The sequence below is a fragment of the Capra hircus genome, chromosome 5 (assembly GCF_001704415.2).
Source record: "Capra hircus breed San Clemente chromosome 5, ASM170441v1, whole genome shotgun sequence".
In the NCBI taxonomy this organism is placed as follows: domain Eukaryota; kingdom Metazoa; phylum Chordata; class Mammalia; order Artiodactyla; family Bovidae; genus Capra; species Capra hircus.
In genome coordinates this window covers 43,938,490-43,957,952 of record NC_030812.1, presented here as the reverse complement: position 1 = coordinate 43,957,952, position 19,463 = coordinate 43,938,490, and the positions used below count along the sequence as shown (strand labels likewise).

Below are 19,463 nucleotides of genomic sequence, written 5' to 3'. Positions count from 1 at the left end.
CTGCCATTATATACTTAAAAATGTTAGCACTTAAAGAGACAAATGGATGATTATGTAATTAACAGAAATTTGAGTGGTGGTTTTTCTTAATGTTCTAGCACTTAGAACTTAACTGATGAAAAGAGTTTGAATGATTTATACTTACTGAAATTTAGATTTCTGTTAGAGAATTTTGGTCTTGGCTGCTGCAGAATACTGGTATTTTGAAAGTAACTCATTTGTTTATCAGAAATACATTTAAGCTTAGATCTTTGAGACTTCAAAAGAATTTAAATAGATGTGAATGTTTTCCTAAGTGGGTACTTCTCATGTAGTTTGGACTGGCCCAAGGCATCTGGAAGTTAGTAAGCAGCATACATAAACTTGGATTTAGAGTTGTTTCTAATATCTAACAGTGGTTACATATCAGAGAACTATTTTAATAAATGCTATTTATGAGTATTTGGATATTTGCAGCTACACAATCAGGACAAATGTCTGGGGAAGGTAAAGCTGGTCCTCCGGGAGGCAGTTCACGTGCAGCATTTCCACAAGGTGGTAGAGGACGGGGCCGTTTTCCAGGGGCTGTTCCTGGTGGGGACAGATTTCCTGGGCCAGCAGGACCAGGAGGGCCACCTCCACCTTTTCCAGGTAAAATTTTTCTTAAATTGCCATGGATAAAATGTGTCTACCTAATACCTCTTTTCCTTTTCTCTCTTTTTCAAGTAATGCATTATTAATGTGACTTACTCTCCTTGTTATGCTATTTTTGGAATCCAGGAAATTTGATCAAGCATCTTGTTAAAGGAACTCGGCCTTTGTTCCTGGAAACTAGGATTCCATGGCATATGGGGCACAGCATAGAGGAATTACCCATTTTTGGCCTAAAAGGTCTTTATTTTTCTCCAAACTTGCTTGACTTATATATAGAATATTTACATCCGTCTTATTTTCTTACCTCTTAAAAAATCCTTTCAAGACCATTTTTCCTTGTTTCACTTTCTAGCTTGACATCAGAGTAGACTATAAGGTGGGTGATTTCGCTGTAAGAAGTGTGTGTATGCTGAAAGATGGAAACTATCTCTAAGCACTGTAATCTGTTAAAGTTTTTGTCTCAGTAGTTTTTCTTAAGTATTAAATTGAGCTAGTTAAATGTGTAAGGATATACTTCATCTTTGTAACTTGTTAGTGTAGCATTTACCATATGGGTTTCATTTAAAGAGAAGGAGTCTTGGTCTATGAGTTATGCTTTAAAAGTATAATTGTGGCATGAAGATTAAAACACCTTATTGAAGTGTTTTTCTTTTCTTTTTCTTTCTCTCCCCCCTTTATTCTGTAGCTGGACAGACTCCACCACGTCCACCCTTAGGTCCTCCAGGCCCACCCGGCCCACCAGGTCCTCCACCTCCTGGTCAGGTTCTGCCTCCTCCTCTAGCTGGGCCTCCTAATCGGGGAGATCGCCCTCCACCACCAGTTCTTTTTCCTGGACAGCCTTTTGGGCAACCTCCATTGGGTCCGCTTCCTCCTGGTCCTCCACCTCCAGTTCCAGGCTACGGCCCCCCTCCTGGTCCACCACCTCCACAACAGGGACCACCTCCACCTCCAGGCCCCTTTCCACCTCGCCCACCTGGCCCTCTTGGGCCACCCCTTACACTCGCTCCTCCTCCGCATCTTCCTGGACCACCTCCAGGGGCCCCACCGCCAGCTCCACATGTGAACCCAGCTTTCTTTCCTCCACCAACTAACAGCGGCATGCCTACATCAGATAGCCGAGGCCCACCACCAACAGATCCATATGGCCGGCCTCCGCCATATGATAGGGGTGACTATGGGCCTCCTGGGAGGTAAGTTAGTATGCGTCTATGAAAGTAGCCTTGGTATATTTGATCTGCAAAAGCTATTTTTCACTCTTGTCTGCGAAGTTTTAAAAAATTGGGAGCTTTCCCCAGGTACATAATGTTTTGTATGTTTTCTCTTACAAGAAGCAGTATGATATGGTGAGAAACATACAGAACAGTGTTGGGAATAATCCAGCTCTACCACTTCCATAGGCTTGTGATTTTAGGGCAAGTCACTTTATTTCCGTCATTTTTAAGTTAAAAGAGGTTGATAAAGATACTGAAGCAAGCTAATGGGATCCTCAAGCTACTTTTAAAATTTTAACGTCAATATCGTCTACCATTGATGACACTACATAGAAAGCTAAAGTTTCTTCATTGTTTTAGAAATTAGGTCAGTTTATTAGATAGTATCTCATGTTTATCAGGAGTCCTGTGTAGCAAAATTACTAACTTTTAATTAAAGTGGGAACATTAAATAATTTATAAGCATCTTTGGGTAGACAAAGACTTGTAAAACACAGGCTTTATGGGAATTAAAATAGTTAATGGCAATCCCTAGAGAAATGCTGCATGGAAACTAAAGTACTTTTAAAGCTGCTGCTGCTGCTGCTAAGTCACTTCAGTCGTGTTCAACTGTGCGACCCCATAGACAGCAGCCCACCAGGCTCCCCCATCCCTGGGATTCTCCAGGCAAGAACACTGGAGTGGGTTGCCATTTCCTTCTACAGTGCATGAAAGTGAAAAATGAAAGTGAAATTGCTCAGTCGTATCTGACTCTTTGCGACCCCATGGACTGCAGCCTACCAGGCTCCTCCATCCGTGGGATTTTCCAGGCAAGAGTACTGGAGTGGGGTGCCGTTGCCTTCTCCGACTTTTAAAGCTATCCATGCTCAAATCGTAATCTGGAGAGCTGTGTTAATCTTTAAAAACTTTGTCCCCTTCAATTTCTTTTGAGTTTATAGTTTGATTTTATATTCTTTAACTGTTACTGTTGAATTACTCTGTATTTCAGTTTGTCTAACAATGTCCTGTAGGGATGGATTTGAGCATCTGCCTAATTTCATACAAGTATACAGGGCCAGGGAAATAAATTTGATGTTGTAGATAAAGTCTTCTGACAGTTATCTATCCATAGACATTGTGTCCTTTTTTGAGTGCCTGGAATACTTTGTTTTCTTTTGAGAAATGTTACATCTAGGAAGGTAGCACAGTTTTTCTTCTATTCAACTTAATTCCAGTGAGCAACTGTCTGTTAAGTGTTCATTGTATGGGTGTGGGTTAGGTGGCTTGGTTTGATAAGTTTAAAGTTTGAATCGCATGCCTTTTTTCTAACATAATTGAATTTCTGTAGTACCAGTTTTTCTAAAAATACTTGTGTATATATATTTGGTTATTATTGAGTAATTTTTAATTGGAAGTGGGAGAAAACTGACTTTTTTTTTTTTTTTAAGAAAATAGGATGGGTATGAGTCACAGAATTTATCTGAAATCATACATGGATGTTGGAAAACTTGTAATTTGGTTAGACTGCTTACAAAGTTTTGAGAATAATAATACCTTATAAACATGCAGAAGGTTGTATTAGCTCTTTCTCATCTCATCTGAATGAACTGCTTCTGCTTGCCTCGATTCAACATCCTACCTAGTAACTAATAGCTAAGATGGTAAAACGTTTACCTTTGTACTACACACGTAGTCACAATTTTTTAAGTTGTCCAGCAGCTTTAGAAAATCTTGGGATTTTGTTAGGTTTTTTTCAGTAAATATTTGTAGGTGTTGAGGGTCTTTTATTTGCCAGATATCCTGGGGATTCAGTAGGGCATACAAGATAGGTCTAAGATCTTGTCCCTCCTGAAATTTTATTAGTTAGACATTTATTATTCTTCTGTTGTGAGTTGGGCTCTGCGCCTAAAGGATCCAAATATAAATGAAACCAGATTTTGGCCCTGGCTTGTATAGGGTTGTAGTTTTTGCATTCAGCATGTTTTGCTTAGATATACATACATATATAGACAGACATCAAAACAATTTTTTACATGTTTTTGTATGACTGAAAAAATATTTTATTGCAGTTATGTAGATATAGCATTTCTTTTTTTTAAGTACAAAATTATTTATTACAGTATTAGATATAACATTTCTGACCTCCAGAAAGATAGGGTTTTTAAGTTGCTACTTTCTTTCAGCTGAAAGATAATGATTGTACAAAGGAATTTTGCATACACCTGCTCTGTACGAAAAATAGCATATTTCAATATGAGAAAATAACTTAGTTCTGAGGCACTTGTCAAAAGCAGTTATTTGAATTGCATTACACTATTATGACTAATTTAGAAAATCTTTTGAGTATGATTTAAGGTTTATTTTGATTTTATAGGGAAATGGATACTGCAAGAACGCCACTGAGTGAAGCTGAGTTTGAAGAAATCATGAATAGAAATAGGGCAATCTCAAGCAGTGCTATTTCAAGAGCGGTGTCTGATGCCAGTGCTGGTTTGTATCTTTCTGTATTAATATTTCTTATTTATGTTATTAGGAATGACCTAGAACTTTTAAAAAATGATTTTAGTTTGGGCTGTGGGCAGGCTTTCCCTGGTGGCAGCAAGCAGGGGCTGCTCTCTAGCTGCGGTGCACTGGCTTATCATTGTGGTGGCTTCTCTTGCTGCGGAGCACAAACTCGGCACACAGGCTTCGGTAGTTGCAGCACCCTGGGTCAGTAGTTGTGGCGCATGAGTTTAGTTGCTCTGAGGCATGTAGGATCCTCCTGGACAAGTGATCGAACCTGTGTCCCCTGCATTGGCAGGCAGACTCTTTTCCACTGTACCACCAGGGAAGTCTAGGCATGACCTATTAAGTACAACTTTGAAGATGGGTCATCTACATGTAATAGTTATTTTTATATTTCCCAATCATTATCTATCTTTTATTTAAAAGGCATTGAAGGAAACTATATGTCACAGTGTAGTGAAATACCCCTGCTGCTGCTGCTCCTGCTGCTGCTAAGTCGCTTCAGTCGTGTCTGACTCTGTGCGACCCCATAGACAGCAGCCCGCCAGGCTCCCCCATCCCTGGGATTCTCCAGGCAAGAACACTGGAGTGGGTTGCCATTTCCTTCTCCAATGCATGAAAGTGAAAAGTCAAAGTGAAGTCGCTCATTTAAACATTGTAGGTATAAATTTAAGTATTAGCCCTGACATTTAATGGCTTAGGGGCCTCAGGGCAGCTCATTTATTCCCATATTTACTAAATGATCATGTGTTTCATACAGCTATAACAATAACAAACTTCATGTACATTAAAGCCTTTCCCAAATGATGAAACTGAAAAAATTAAGATATCGTCTATAATCATTTTAAAGTGCATTGCTTTTTTAAAATGGTTGACTCAAATGGTTAGGTGATATTTTTGAAAACAAGATTTGTTTGACTTAAACCTCTCTCCTTCCACTCGCAGGTGATTATGGGAGTGCTATTGAGACATTGGTAACTGCAATTTCTTTAATTAAACAATCCAAAGTATCTGCTGATGATCGTTGCAAAGTTCTTATTAGCTCTTTGCAAGATTGCCTGCATGGAATTGAATCCAAGTCTTATGGTTCTGGATCAAGGTAAAACTTTCCTGTCTCACGTCTGTTTAAAACTGCTGCTTTGCAAATAGAGAAAAATATTGTTTGGGACTCTGTAGGACTTTGATTTTACTTATTACTGTTTATTTAGCAGCTAATGTGATTTTGTTGTTGTTTAATAAATGTCAGGTGTTTGCTTGCTTAAAACACCTCAAAGGCTTTCAGTTATTCTTATAATTCTTGTTCTCAGAATAAATGTAATAATGCAAATGTAAGCATTGTAAACAGTATGAAACAGTTTGCATGATTATGTGCCTCCTTTGCTCACTGTTCTCTAGCAATATTGGTTTCCCTTCTCTTCCTCTTGACATATCAAACTCTTGTTTCTGTTTTAACACTTGGTATTTCTTCTACTGGAAGCTCTCTTCTTTGGCTCTTCACATAGCTGTTCCTTGTTCTTTTCTCAATTCAATCTTTCTAGGAGGGTGTCTTCTCCCAGGTTATTCTGATTATTCTGTTTATTTCTTTAATAATTCTTCCTGCAATCTGTTCGTTCTTATTGTTGTTAAGTATTGTTACTTATTGTTCTTATTTCTTTTCACTAGAACACATTGAAAAATGGGAGGGGTCTTATTTACCTGTCTTGTTGATTACTGTGTTGTTAATGATGTAGAGAATGGGTGCTAAATAAGTATTTCTTGAATAAGAGAGTTTATGATCTATTTCTTAGGGCTTTTTAAAAATTAGGCAATTCTTTTTTTGGCATTACTGCTAATGTTGAAATTTTACATATTTTAGAAAGGTAAAGCTTAATCTTGACATGATATTTTTAGGGCTTTAGTGTACTTAACAGGTGGTAGAGTCATCTTCATTAAGCTAGGAAAAGGAGCTTGTCTTTGTCATGGTCCCCAACTTTATAATTATTACTTTTGTGACCCGGTTTAAGGATCTTTGGATCTGAACAAATTTTCAAAGATGAAGACTGTATCTTACATAGTCTTTTAACTTTTTACAAATTTTCGTAGCTGAAGACTGTATCTTACATAGTCTTTTAACTTTTTAAGTCCAGAATAACTTCTGCCTTGATCACAAGCTTAACACTTAATAACGTTTGCTAAGTTGAGCTGTCTGGTACAGAAATACAAAATAGAGATTAAGCTAATAGGCAGTTATTTCCTAATTGTGAATTTCAGAACTTAGACTAGTAGGATTTCTAAGATACATGCTCTGGTTAAAGTACCTGTTTTTTGTTTGTTTCTAAAGGAAGTTCATGCAACATTTCTCTTTACTAAATAACAGTGGGAATAATTTCTCAGTCTTTTCTGGTGGTCGTGTGTACTAAGTTTCTTCTTTGCTTCCCACCATGCTTCTCAGCACTGTCATCCTCCGAGCATACATACGTATATATTTCTTAGCAGGGTAGCACTTAACGATGAACCATATTTTGGCTAGTTATAAATGTAAGATTGATACCTACATACATGTTTACAGTAATGGGTGATAATTTTAAGTAGTTAAGTCTCATTGTGTATTGAGTGATTTCATGAATTTTATTTCTTCATATTTTCTATATATATATTCTATATATTCTTCTATATATTCTTTTGGTTAAAACACTAGTTCTATGAGATTTTCTCTACTTTACCTTTCTGCTTTTCATTCCGTAAATATTGCATGTCTCTTTTAGGCTCCTGGTTATAATAGATGGTCTGATGTATTGCCATGGTGTGTCTGGTTCCCAATTTTTAGGTGAATATTTTTTAAAATGGGATTTCTAGTTCATGCTTGTTGCTGAGTTGATAAATCATTATTGTCTGTTCAGGATATTTTAGTCTAAACTGTATTTTTAAGTTTTTTTTTGCCTTGGGTATTTTTAAACATCAAAATACTAAATTTTAAAGCTAATTATGGAGAGCATTAATCCAGTAATTTCTTTTAGAAGACGTGAACGATCAAGAGAAAGGGATCATAGTAGATCACGAGAAAAGAGTCGGCGTCATAAATCCCGCAGTAGAGATCGCCATGATGATTATTACAGAGAGAGAAGCCGAGAACGAGAGAGACACCGGGACCGGGACCGAGACCGGGATCGAGAGCGTGACCGAGAGCGCGAGTATCGTCATCGTTAGAAGGTGGGTATTCCTTGTTCCTGTTGGTTTTAGCATACCTATTATTAATAGTAATTATAACTCCAAGGCTATTGTTTATACAGTATATACCCACATTTTATATCGTCCAACTACTTGTTCTGAATTTAATCTTCTGGAATCATCTGAGGTAAATGACAGGTGAGTAATGACAGGTAAACATTTTGACCTCTTATCCTTAAATATTGCTTGCTTGAGTTAACAGCTTTTAGGTTTCAGACTGTTAATGATCCTAAGAAAGCAAGAAAATAATCAAGAGGACTCATTGTCTACTTCTAAAATCTAAAAATTGGAATTCTCTTAATCACATACATAGTTTGCATGTGATTTAAAATATAAAGGATGAATTAATTCTTACTATAATATGCTTGGACTTAAAATAAATTTAAAGTTTCTCTCCTTGAACTAACTTTATTTATTCCTAAAAATTTTATAGACAATCTGACACTTGTTGCTAGTTGGAAGGTGGTTTGTTAGCATTGAGAAAAACTTTTTTTAAGAAAAGACACTTTTCCTGCCATCTGGGCTTTGTTTTTAAAAGAAAAGAAACAGTATTCTTTGATTTGCAAAGAAGATAAGAAAGTTACTCAGTTAAAATGAATTCAGATATTCCATATAGAGAATTTTAAGTTGTATCAAATCATACATCTCAGGTTAGAATAACCTTGAAGTAATTTTATTTGATGTTTCATTCATAAACCATAATCATTGTGTCTTTTTTTTTCTGTATTTAAAAACTATTGTGTACATTTTTCATAAAGCGGGAAGAGTTGTCTGTTTATACTTCATTTCCACGTGTAATTTTATTTTTATATTTGTGAACAGCATTTATTCATGTGAAGAGTGGGAGGAGGGCACTATAAGGCTTGTGCATGTGACACACAAGTTATTCTGTAAACAGAATTCTTTTCTTCATAGGTTGGTGGCATATCCAGATTAAATTAGACTAAAACAAATCCCTTATAGGTTACTATTCTTTACATGATTATTTTCCATAACGAAAATTGGGAAATACTGAAAATTCAGTAATTATTAGTGTTTAAATTGTTATGAGCAAAACCAAAGACTTGTATGTAATTCTGTGACAGAATAGCTGTTTCTTTAAGTAAAGTAGATATATTTTAACAAATGAGATCCTTTTTTAAGTAATACTACTTAGAAAACAAGCAATGTAAATCTTATTTTTGTGGTTTACAGATAAGTTATCATATTATTTACAGTTTTAAGAGCTTTTTGAAGGGAAAAGGCAAATTTTAATACTTTTCCTTGGATTTTGAATATGCATCTTGAATATAGAGTAAACTGTAATTTAAAAATAGTTCTCCATGTACTGTATTATAAACTTAATACAATTTTCAAAACATTATTTTAATATAAGGCAAAATTTTTTTTACTTTTAAAACTAAGTTTTTTGGAATTGATACTGTTCTTGGATGTAAGAATTGAATATTGTGTCATGTAAAATTAAACATTAGATTTTTTAGATGTAGTCCCCTTCCTCTTCCCGAGTTGAATGGGCCTAATCCCATCTTAAAAAAAAATTCCCAGTGCTCATCTGTTGCTTTAAGTGAATTATGGCCACTTTAGTGAAATGCTTAATGTTCATCAGCCATTTCATTTAAAGTAAGATACAGGTCCTTCAAGTTATATTTTTACTTAGACTTTGTCAGTTACCAACAAGCTTCTAGTTAACTGGGGTCATGAGAATGGAACTTGCATAGCTTTTCAGTCTTCTCCAGGACTGGACATGCTCATTGGGGGCATTCTGAACCAGTTTATATCCAAAGTTAATTAACAGGCTTTCTTACTAGTTTTAGTTAAACTAGCATAGATAGATAGGTAAACTCTTTCTGAAAAGTCCATTGTTAATTTTAAATACCTTGAATTAACTAACATTACATTCCAGTAATGGGTACACCTAACTATATCATGGTTTGAGTTTCATTACATTCAGACATTAACTATGAATTCTTAACTTGCAAACTAAATATTGTCGGCATTTTTTCTTAATCGCTGATGTGTACCATACCAAAATTCCCATGTTTTGTTTGTACATTATAATCAGAATTGAGTTGTAATATTGTTATGTGCCTTCATCCAAGCAAAATTTTACATACGCATTTCCAGTGCAAAAAATTTTGTTAACCTGGAATATTGTACCTTTGCTATATACCAAAAAGTATTTATTGCTGATGTAGACATGGAATAAATGGGGTGGGAGGGGGGATTGGGATTAAATATATCCAAGTGAAAAACTTTCTTAAGCAAATAAAAACTATTTGCACATTTAATCACCATCAAAATAAGGTCTATTGACCTTTTTTAGAAGTTTTAAAATATGAGTCCTTTTGAACTTTTATGTAAACCTTAAATGGACTAAATGGAATAAGAGTAATTTGGAAGCTGAAGTGAATGTCACTGTTAAGTCTGTATACAAATAAAACAATAATGTGACCTATTATTAAAGTGATGAATGGCTAAAAGGGCAAGTTCTTAATTTAACTGGAAACTTAATGATGTTGGCAAGCTGTTAATGTCTGTCCCATCTTAATTTTTTTGTGTTTGAACTGTTGGTAATGTTAACTGCATTCTCTCATTTTAAAAATGTATTAGTTTTTCTAAAAGCATTTAATATCTAAGTTCAAATATATAATATTTTAATGAGAATATCAATATTGTGAATTTCAGCATGTAAATACATTGTGCTTTATATTCTGTAATTTCTGCCTCAATTCTCAGACCACTCTGAGCAAAACAAAAGTAGTTCAGTGTTTTTAATATTGTATGCTTTTTACAGGAAAAATTTTATTTTCATAGTTATTTTCTTTCATGTTTCTGTTATTACTTGTTGGGAACAACGCTGCTTAGCAAATTTCTGTTAATGGTTTTGCTTTTGTTTGTATACTGAAGATTAATGAAAGGATATTTAAAAAATACTTTCTATTCATGCTTTTCGTCTCCCCGACACATGACTTGACACATTCTCAAATCATTATCCATTCCTTTGATTAGATTTTTAAGCATCATGTATGGGGAATAGGCTAAATAATTATACTTTCCTTTGCTATATGGTTTCTCTTCTCCTATCATAAATATTATGATCTTAGATTTTGTTGTGATTGTACAAGATTTAGGGTGTTTTGCATTCTTTACTCAGTTTTTTAGCTTTGCATTAATTTGGGAAAAACAAACCAAAAAAGCCGAAAGAATCGAATGTTCTTTTTTAAAGGTTAAGATGTTTTATCTCCTTAAGAGTTAGTGTTACTTTGAGTCTTAGGTGGCAATTAAATACTTCTAATTATCTGATGAATGATACTGGTGATGAGATTTAAAAATTATTTCTGCAATTCTTAGGTCATCTGAGATCAGACTAATATTACCCATCCCTGTGTTTATGGTCTCCCTATATATTCTGACTGCTTCTCTGGATATGCTACCTCTCACTTTTAATTTTCCTTGCTTTTAGTATTATTAGCAAAACCTGTGTGACTATACAGGTATGTTAATTGCAGTGAAAATAAGGTAGTAAGTGATCCCTAGAATGTATGTGTAGTGTGTTTTGCTCACTGTGGTTTAAGAATATGGTTTTATTTACAAATAATTAATGTTCCCTGTTTCTTTAAAAAAAAAAAAAATCAGTACCAATGTGAGTCACCTTGATCTCTCACCTTCATTTCAGTGTAAAATTTGCTACCATTGGTTTAGTTTGTGAATTAGATTGTTTTGAATAAATACTTAATTAGAATGAACAGTTAGCATTGTTTAAGAGAAGCCTAATAACTAAAAAAGGAGTAAGGGTGTCATGTATGCTATTCAGATTTACTAATATAATATGCCTTGGTGGTAGCATGTTTTAGCTCTCACAGTGAAATCTAAATCACAGCTTATTTTAAAATGGCCATTTTCTCAGATTTTGGAGCAAAGATGAGTATTCTTTGTGAAGTTTATTTCTGCCATTTAGTGGACTGCCTGGAGCAGCAGTCATGTTATATTTCATAGTGTAATAAAATTCGTTAGTTAAAATGAGGTAAGTACTGTCTCTAGAAGTGGAAAGATGAAAGTACAAAATGTTTTGGTAGTAAGGGAGTTTTTTATAAATATCTACCATAAACAAGATTTTGTGTACTATGTTCTAGTCAATGCGAGAAGGGATGTTGATTTTAAAGAGTTGTATTTAGTTATTTCTCTGTCTTCTGCCCACCTCATCTCCTTTTCTCTTATCAAGAAATTTTCAGATTAAAAGTGAACTTTGTTACACTGAGTTAATAGATTAGAATCCTTCAAATTCAGTATATTAATGTGAAAACCTGTAAAAGATCCATATCTAATATATATTTGGATCTTTTACTTGAAAGATGAAGTAACTGATACCAGTAAATTTTCTTGGATAAATTTCTAACAGAAGCATTTATTATTTGAGTTGTTAATACTGGCTTGATCTTAAATTATCTCGGGATTCCCTGGTAACTCAGCTGGTAAAGAATCTGCGTGTAACGCAGGAGACCCCTGTTTGATTCCTGGGTTGGGAAGGTCCCCTGGAGAAGGGATAGGCTACCCACACCATCATTCTTGGGCTTATCTCAAAATGCAGGTGCTTCTCTGTATTGAAATTTTAACTTAGTGATCAGTTTATATACTCATTAAAGAGCCGTAGATTCCATCTGTCTCAGTTTTTTTTACATCTGTTTACATAGATCTTCCTTCTATAACTGATAGCTAAAGCAAGACATTGTGTAGTTTTGACGTTATAGATTTTACTGCATGGTATTCTGAAAATATGACCACTGAATGTATTTGTTACTTTTAAGCTTCTTTTTTTATATCTTTGTTTATGTAGATTTCTGCCTAGAAATTTGAGACTATAATATGGAATTGGGTTATTGGAAATGGGTTGTATTGCCTTCAATTTTGCCTTTTTTTGAGATTGTAAAATTTGTATTTCCAAATGGATACATGTAAAGTGTTCAGAAATAGAAATAAAAACTGTCCGATTATCCCCCAGATTTTATGTTTGTATGGTGAAAATTAGAGATTTATTAGTAGGAAAAGTCTTATCTTTAAAGCAAACAATAAATGTATTCATCCTAAAGATACATGTTGTAATTCACAAACAGGATTCTTTACATATAAAGTAATAGAACTTCTCCATTCGGAATGATATAAAATTGCAGAATATGCCATATGGTTTTTGGAAGGGTTGGGTATTTTTGTTTTGCTCATTGTGACTTAATTTTTCCTTCTTAATTAACCCTTTCAGTATGACAGAATAATTAGGGAGATAGCGTTCTCTTACAGTAAGAATTGTGAATTTCCTAGTAATATATATATATATTTTTGGTTAGAATATATGCCTTGTCTCTCTTAAATGCTTCAATACCAGTTTGTTAAGTATATTGAAAAGTAGTAAAGATATGTGAAAGCCAGCCGTCTTCCAGATTTTTTCCCTGGAATAATTCCACCAAAAGCTTTATCAACATAAGATAAAGTACAATAAAAGTTAGCATTAAAAAAGGCTTAAGTATCTATATGAAAAATAAGGGCAAATAAAAATAGTTCAAAAGTTTCAGGATTATAGTATCTGCTTTTCTCTTTTGTAGTTGTAAAATTTAGTTTTTTACTGTTAGCCAATGTGAATATGTGTGTTGATGCTCTTAAGATGTTTACACCCTAGTTGAGGAGGAAAGGACATGAAAGAAAATTTATAGTTAGTTGTGACAGAATACTAATTATTCTTAATTGTAGAGCAAAAAGTAGTTTTCTTAATTTTATGGAAGACTGTCACTAAACATTGTGCCCTTTTGCCTCTTACATCATCTTATTGACATGCTCTCTTGGAATTGATATTTCAAATAACTGGTGTTTCAGTGGTCACTAATACCACGTTAATTGAATATGTTTCCTTTGTGAACCTCTACCTGAAGTTTGCATTTTTATGTATTCCTAAAATTTTAGTTTATCTCATTTATTGGGTTTTTTTTTTCCTTTTTGTGAGTTTTCAGTGAAATTTGTAGATTCCCATTTAGCTTGTTTTGGCTTAGTTTATATACATTAGATATTTTGATATAGGTGAAATAGAGTGACAGTACTGTTATAAATTTGTATATGTCTAAAGATTTGTACGTGAATGTCATTATATTTACATGTGCATACTGAGCTTCTATTTACAAGTTTTGTAACATGGAGGTCCGTTTAATTTATATTTGCAGAAGTTCCTGTATACTGTCAAATACAACTAATTTGTAAAATAATTTATTGCATTTATATTCAGTTCTCATTTGTTTATGAGTTATATAGAATTTATGTGGATGAATGAAAAATATTTACATTAAAATCATACAGGCATTTTCCATTTTTGTAGTATGAATACTTTAGAAAATGACTTACAAATGTTTCCATTTTCACAGAAACAGTAGCTGCTACATTTTCATTTGTTTCAGTCATTAAATTTATAAGGCAGTAATACTTAAGAAGAAGGAAATCAGAATGTCTCTTTTACTCATCATATAAATTGGGAGCATTCTCCATCACAAAGGCAGCTACTGTTTCGGTTAATTCTTATCTTGTGTTAGAATACGTAACAGTGAAGTAGATGCACGACCTGTGTATGTATAGTTAAGCCAGCGTTTTTCTGTGTATTATGGGGAATAGCAAAATCTACATCATAAATTTTGACACATTACAGCTGAAGGAAGAGGAACACCTTCCAAGACAAAACAGTCTTCTGGAAAAATGACGCTTGTCCAGCAGTTTGCTTCTTGTGATTGAACTGAACCTGTAAGGATTCATGGATAAAATGAACAGGAATAGATCTGAATAAAGCAAATCTGCATAAATGGTAACCAGTAGCTCTACTTTTATTTTTTATGTTGCTTAACTGTTTTATTTGAAGGAAACCTGTGTGATTTAAAAAGTTAAAGCTTTTGCAACTTTATTACTGGTTATATACATTTGGCCATTATAATGTGCAAGCAATTGGAAAAAAAAAAACGTCAAGTACATGCTTGTTTTATAGTAGTTTGTTCTTGTTAAAAACATGTTCATATGATAATGTCTGTAAACAGCACCACTTTGATTACAATAGATGTAGTGTTGTAATAAACTGTTTAATGGGGCTGATGTGTAAAGCTGTTCAAGTTATTTGATGTTTACACCTCAGGGAAAGTCTTGTGTTCAGCAATATCTAAAGATAATGTTACTATGACATTTATACTGTCGTTAAAAAAAAAAAACATTGCAATAGCGTTTTTGGATATGCATCAACCTAATCTTGCGTTCAGTGAATTAAACATACTAATTAAGTGTCTCTTGCCCTTGATTTTGATATTAGAATAGGTGATTACCTGGATATTTAATATTTCTATATTCTGCTTTTCTAGCTGTTTTTACCTAGTTAAGCTTGTGACTTTGCTGAATGGTATGTAAACTTGTAAAAAACTGAAATTTCACGACATAGCAATCCAGTCATTGTGTTAGGGGTCAACAAAGATTTTGTGATTTTAATGTTTTAGTAAAAACCCACAGTAATTTGCTACAGTCATGCAGCTTAATTACAAGACACATGTATTGAAACGCTTAATTGTAAACTGCTAGCATTGAAGAAATATTTTGACAATTCTGATTTGATGCAGCGGTTATTTGCTATTTTATATTGATAGTGCTTATGGTTTATTTTTGAAGCCATGGGCGATGTAAATATAGGCAGCCGTGCAGCAGACAAATGTGAGTAAAGAAAGCCTTAGTTTTATTTTCCAGTTACAGAAAATACACTTCTAAAGGGTGTGAGGCTTATTAACATTGGGTTGTATTCTCCTGTATGTGTAATGGGAGATTATAGGTGTACGTGTCTCCACAGTTTAAGGAGTTCTGTGTATTCATGCAGTCTGTTTAATTCATGCTAAAATTACCTAGTTAATCAAAGGTTTTTTCCAAACCTGCCTTGCATATGAGCCCACATTTAAAGCACCTGGCTAGCATGTGTTCTTAATCAGCATAGGCAGAGTGTCAATTTAGGAAGGTCATTCTGAATCACTGCTTCAAAAATTTGAGTTAAAACCTTTCAGCTTGTTTTTAATGTTTTTAAAATCTAATTATCTTTGAGAGATCTTCTGATAATACACATTTTTAAAGTATAGCTAAATTTTAGGACAATGCTAATTTAAGCACCCTGGATATTATGTAACGCACAACCTTAGAAGCCCTCCAGAGAACTGCAGTTCTTCACTTCCATGTTATCTACTATCATACTAGCTCTTGTAGAATTAGCTGTTCCAAATATTGCCAGTTTTATTTTAAAACATTTTGTGATTAGGGTGTTTATGCATGGAATCACTGGTGTTCATCAGAACTATTTGCTCTCAGAAATGGTTTTTTAAGTGTTCTATCTTGCTGAAAATGTAGTTGGCTTTTTAACATTTGAGAGTTGTATCAAAATCAGTTTTCTTGCTTTGTGTATAGGTGTTGTTAGTTTTTATTATTTCTTAGCTTTTTTAATATTACATTGCCGTAATGCGAAGAAGTATGGACATAAATATTACAAGGAAATTAGTTAATAGTTTAAAAGGTAAGTAAATGTCCATGAGGATACAATTTTCTCTGAAAAGTTTAAAAATGGAACTGTGCTTGAACTTGAAATGAAAACTGGAAGTTTTATACTAATTAAATCCTTCGTATATGTTTTCATTTTTTTAATCAGTGGAACCCTTTAAATTGCTCATTCTATATCATTCTCCCCGCTTGGCTGATCTCATTACGTACTTTTGTTGCAGACAATGTGAGTGTACTATACTTGTTTGCTGTTAGTCTGTTATTTTTAAATGTCATCAAAAGGGAATAACTTTTTGATTTGACCAGTTTTTGCAAAGTCTTTATCTGATACATGAATGTATAGCAGTAAAGGTGAAAATGCAAGCTTTGTTTTATTCTTCATTCCCTCCCCCCTCGCTTTTTTAATGGGCTGATGTTACTGAAAACTTTTTTAATGTTAAAAACAGTCCAAAGAGATTAATCTTTACATAGACACCAAAAAAAAGTCCCAGAGATCTTTTTTATTTCTTTTTGATAATAATTGTAATGGCTATGAAATCAAAACTTGAGTTTAATTTTAAGCCATAGCATTTATTAGTGCTATGCCAGTCACATTCCTTTCAGCTGGTAAAGTTATGAATGAGTGATATAGCACCTAAATGGTATTGCTTCTGAAGCAACCCTTTGAATTGAAAGTGCTTTTGGTTAAAGGACATAGGTTTTGGAAAGGATATTCCAGGATAAATTTGTGAGTGTTTTGTCGATTTTCATAAGCAAGATTCAGAGTAAGTTGCAGTGGCTAATGATCATAATTTAGCCCATTTACCTAGAATATTCTTAAGCAGTTAACTACAATTTGGAGTTCACAAAAAACTTATGGATTGTAGCTTAAGGTATTTATTTTCAGTTCATTCTCCTATGGAGAATATTACTTTGTTTTCTACTAGTTTATGGTCCGTTCTTAAAATAAACATGGCGGTTTTAATCAATGTTGTATAACATTTTATAGTGAAAGAGGAAAATTGTTGGAATGGTAAAGACTTTCTTTCCTTTATGTGTTAAAATGTGCCAATAACCTAAATACATACTGTTTGATACAATGAGATACTACTGCAAGACTTTCTGTTGCAGTGCTCTCGACAGTTTGGTTTTCATACCTGAATGATCATTGTGTTTTCTGTATTTTGTAAGATGGCCTCACTTTTTTGTTTTAAGCATTAGCTTGTTTTTTAAGAGGAAGTTTATGTTCTAATTCTTTACTCAGAACACAGTATTGAGATCCTAGCTCTTTTACATATAACTGCCTTTTAAATTTTATCCATTAAGTTCATTTGCATCCCATGGCCATCTGTAATGTTTCCTGTAGTTGTATGTACTTTTAAGTGCACGCTTATCCATTGTACACATTAGACATTTTCTGTGCTGAAATATATTGAGTGGGATTTTTGTAGCAAAGCATTCTATTTTTCTGTTCTACAGTATTTGTGGTGTTGTTTTCTACATTAACCTTCAGTTTAAACACTGGTGTATATGTTTTATTTTTTTAGCAACTTGACTCTTAGAAGCCTTAGACTAATTTTTTAATAAACACTAAACCAAAAATTATAAATTTATTAAGATGTGGCCTTACATATAGCATTCCTTGTGTTTGTAATGTGAGATTTTTGATTTAGAGATTTCAAAAGATTCAGGATTAAAATAATTTATTGTAAGCTGAAATAGAAAATGTGTTTTAAAATGTCTAGGCTTCTGGGAGGAAGTTCTTATACTCTTCTTTCTTAGAATCGGAAAGAAGTAATAATGAAGTTTTATAAATACTCAATAGTCAGGCAGTTGTATTGTGTTTGGATTGATTTAGGTTTGTCTTAACCAATTTCTTTAAAGTTTCAGGTGGTTGGTATTCACTCTGAATGTGCAGCTATTATGGTTTTTTATGGGACATATAAACAATTGGTTAGGTTTATATAGATTTTAATGTTTTAAAGACTTCCTGCTATATTAATTAGCCTCTTGTAATGGGAGTTTTTAAAAATATTAAGTAGAGTTTAATTGAAGTCACACAAATCTTGAAACGGTATCTGCAGACAGTAAATACTTAAGAGAATTTTTCATGTGGGAGTATCCTAAAACTCCGCCATAGATGTAAATGTTTTACATCAGTTTCATAATTGGACAGACCCTGCATTTAGTGGAAACATTTCATTTTGAAGATGTGTTCTTTTCGTCTCCTTGTTACTGCATAGTCCTTCCCAGCATTTGTAAGTTAAATTATTTTAAAATGGTAAATTCATGTTTATTTTTTTACTTTGAAAATTGTAGTACTCAGGTGGTATTTAATGGGAAAAGATCCTTTGGGGTAAATCATAATGTGTTCTAAGGAATGCATCTATAACATTGATGACTTTAGCCTTAAAAAAAAGGTCTATTATTCCTCCTTCTTCTTCATTCCATGATATATTAGCAAAGTAGTTTACAGCCTTGTACAGCCTTACAAAGTTGTTTTACAATTTTTAATGGAAAGCCCTTAACAAAAATTGTATCATATTACCAGTATACGTGAATTACTGAACCACGGTTTGTAAATAATTTTATCTAATACCAGAAGGCCAAAGAAAGTCTTAAAATTTTAGCTATTGACTCTATGGTGACTTCACAATAAAATTTCTGTGCAAAAGGTAAGGTGATATTTGATCAAATAAATACATCTTTTTGATGTCCATGAGAAATAGACTTCCATATTAGCTTCTATTAAAAAGCTCATTCCATTTTATTAAAATGATTGTAATTGCAATTTTGTGTTTAATGTTTACTTTCTGTCTTTTCTTTCTTTAGCATTTAGGTGACTGTTCAGCAGTTTGCTATATGGCCATTGTTGGCCTTTAAACTGCACTAGTAACGAGCATGGTATTTATCTTGTATTGAAAATAAAACACAGTTTTTATAAGACTTTGCAGTTTGTCTTTTTTGTTTGACTTATGATTTGTTAACCATTGTGTATGGTGTGAATAATAATCCATATATATGCAATATAACAGAAATTGGACTGTTGGTATTTTATATTTAAGCCACCCTCCTGGATAGTGGGTTTTTTTTTTTTATTGCCATTTTGATGGTCTTTAAAGCAAATGATATCTGACTAAAATTAGGATTTAGAAATCTAAAAGATTTTTAGGCTGCTTTATTTTTAAATCTAAGTTTCAGAGAACATTTGTTTGATTTTAGAGGATTTAAACCTTACTAGACTTCAGTCAGACCTTTTTCTCCAGCTGGAGGCTTAACTGGCAGCTAGACATCTCTACTGGAATGTCTGCTAGGCATCTCAAAGATAACATGCCAAGGCTGAATTCTTTTACCCTCATGCATTCCCCACCACCTGCTGAGCCCCAACATCTAGCATCAGCATCATTT

At 33.6% G+C, this 19,463-nt stretch overlaps 1 protein-coding gene across 5 annotated transcripts in view; it reads left to right on the top strand.

Annotated features, from left to right (window-relative positions):
* Positions 1-19,001, top strand: part of CPSF6 (cleavage and polyadenylation specific factor 6) — a 32,703-nt gene extending 13,702 nt beyond the window's left edge. Inside the window, exons 5-11 of one of the 5 annotated variants that reach the window (XM_018047963.1) lie at positions 457-630; positions 760-870; positions 1,319-1,823; positions 4,198-4,313; positions 5,274-5,427; positions 7,328-7,517; positions 14,215-19,001. In XM_018047963.1, coding sequence (XP_017903452.1) covers positions 457-630; positions 760-870; positions 1,319-1,823; positions 4,198-4,313; positions 5,274-5,427; positions 7,328-7,514 — 1,247 coding nt within the window. In that variant the 3' untranslated portion in view covers positions 7,515-7,517; positions 14,215-19,001. Of the gene's footprint in view, positions 1-456; positions 631-759; positions 871-1,318; positions 1,824-4,197; positions 4,314-5,273; positions 5,428-7,324; positions 7,518-7,597 lie in introns of all 5 variants that reach the window. The other 4 variants (XM_018047962.1, XM_018047961.1, XM_018047964.1 and 1 more) reach the window with 4 other exon arrangements.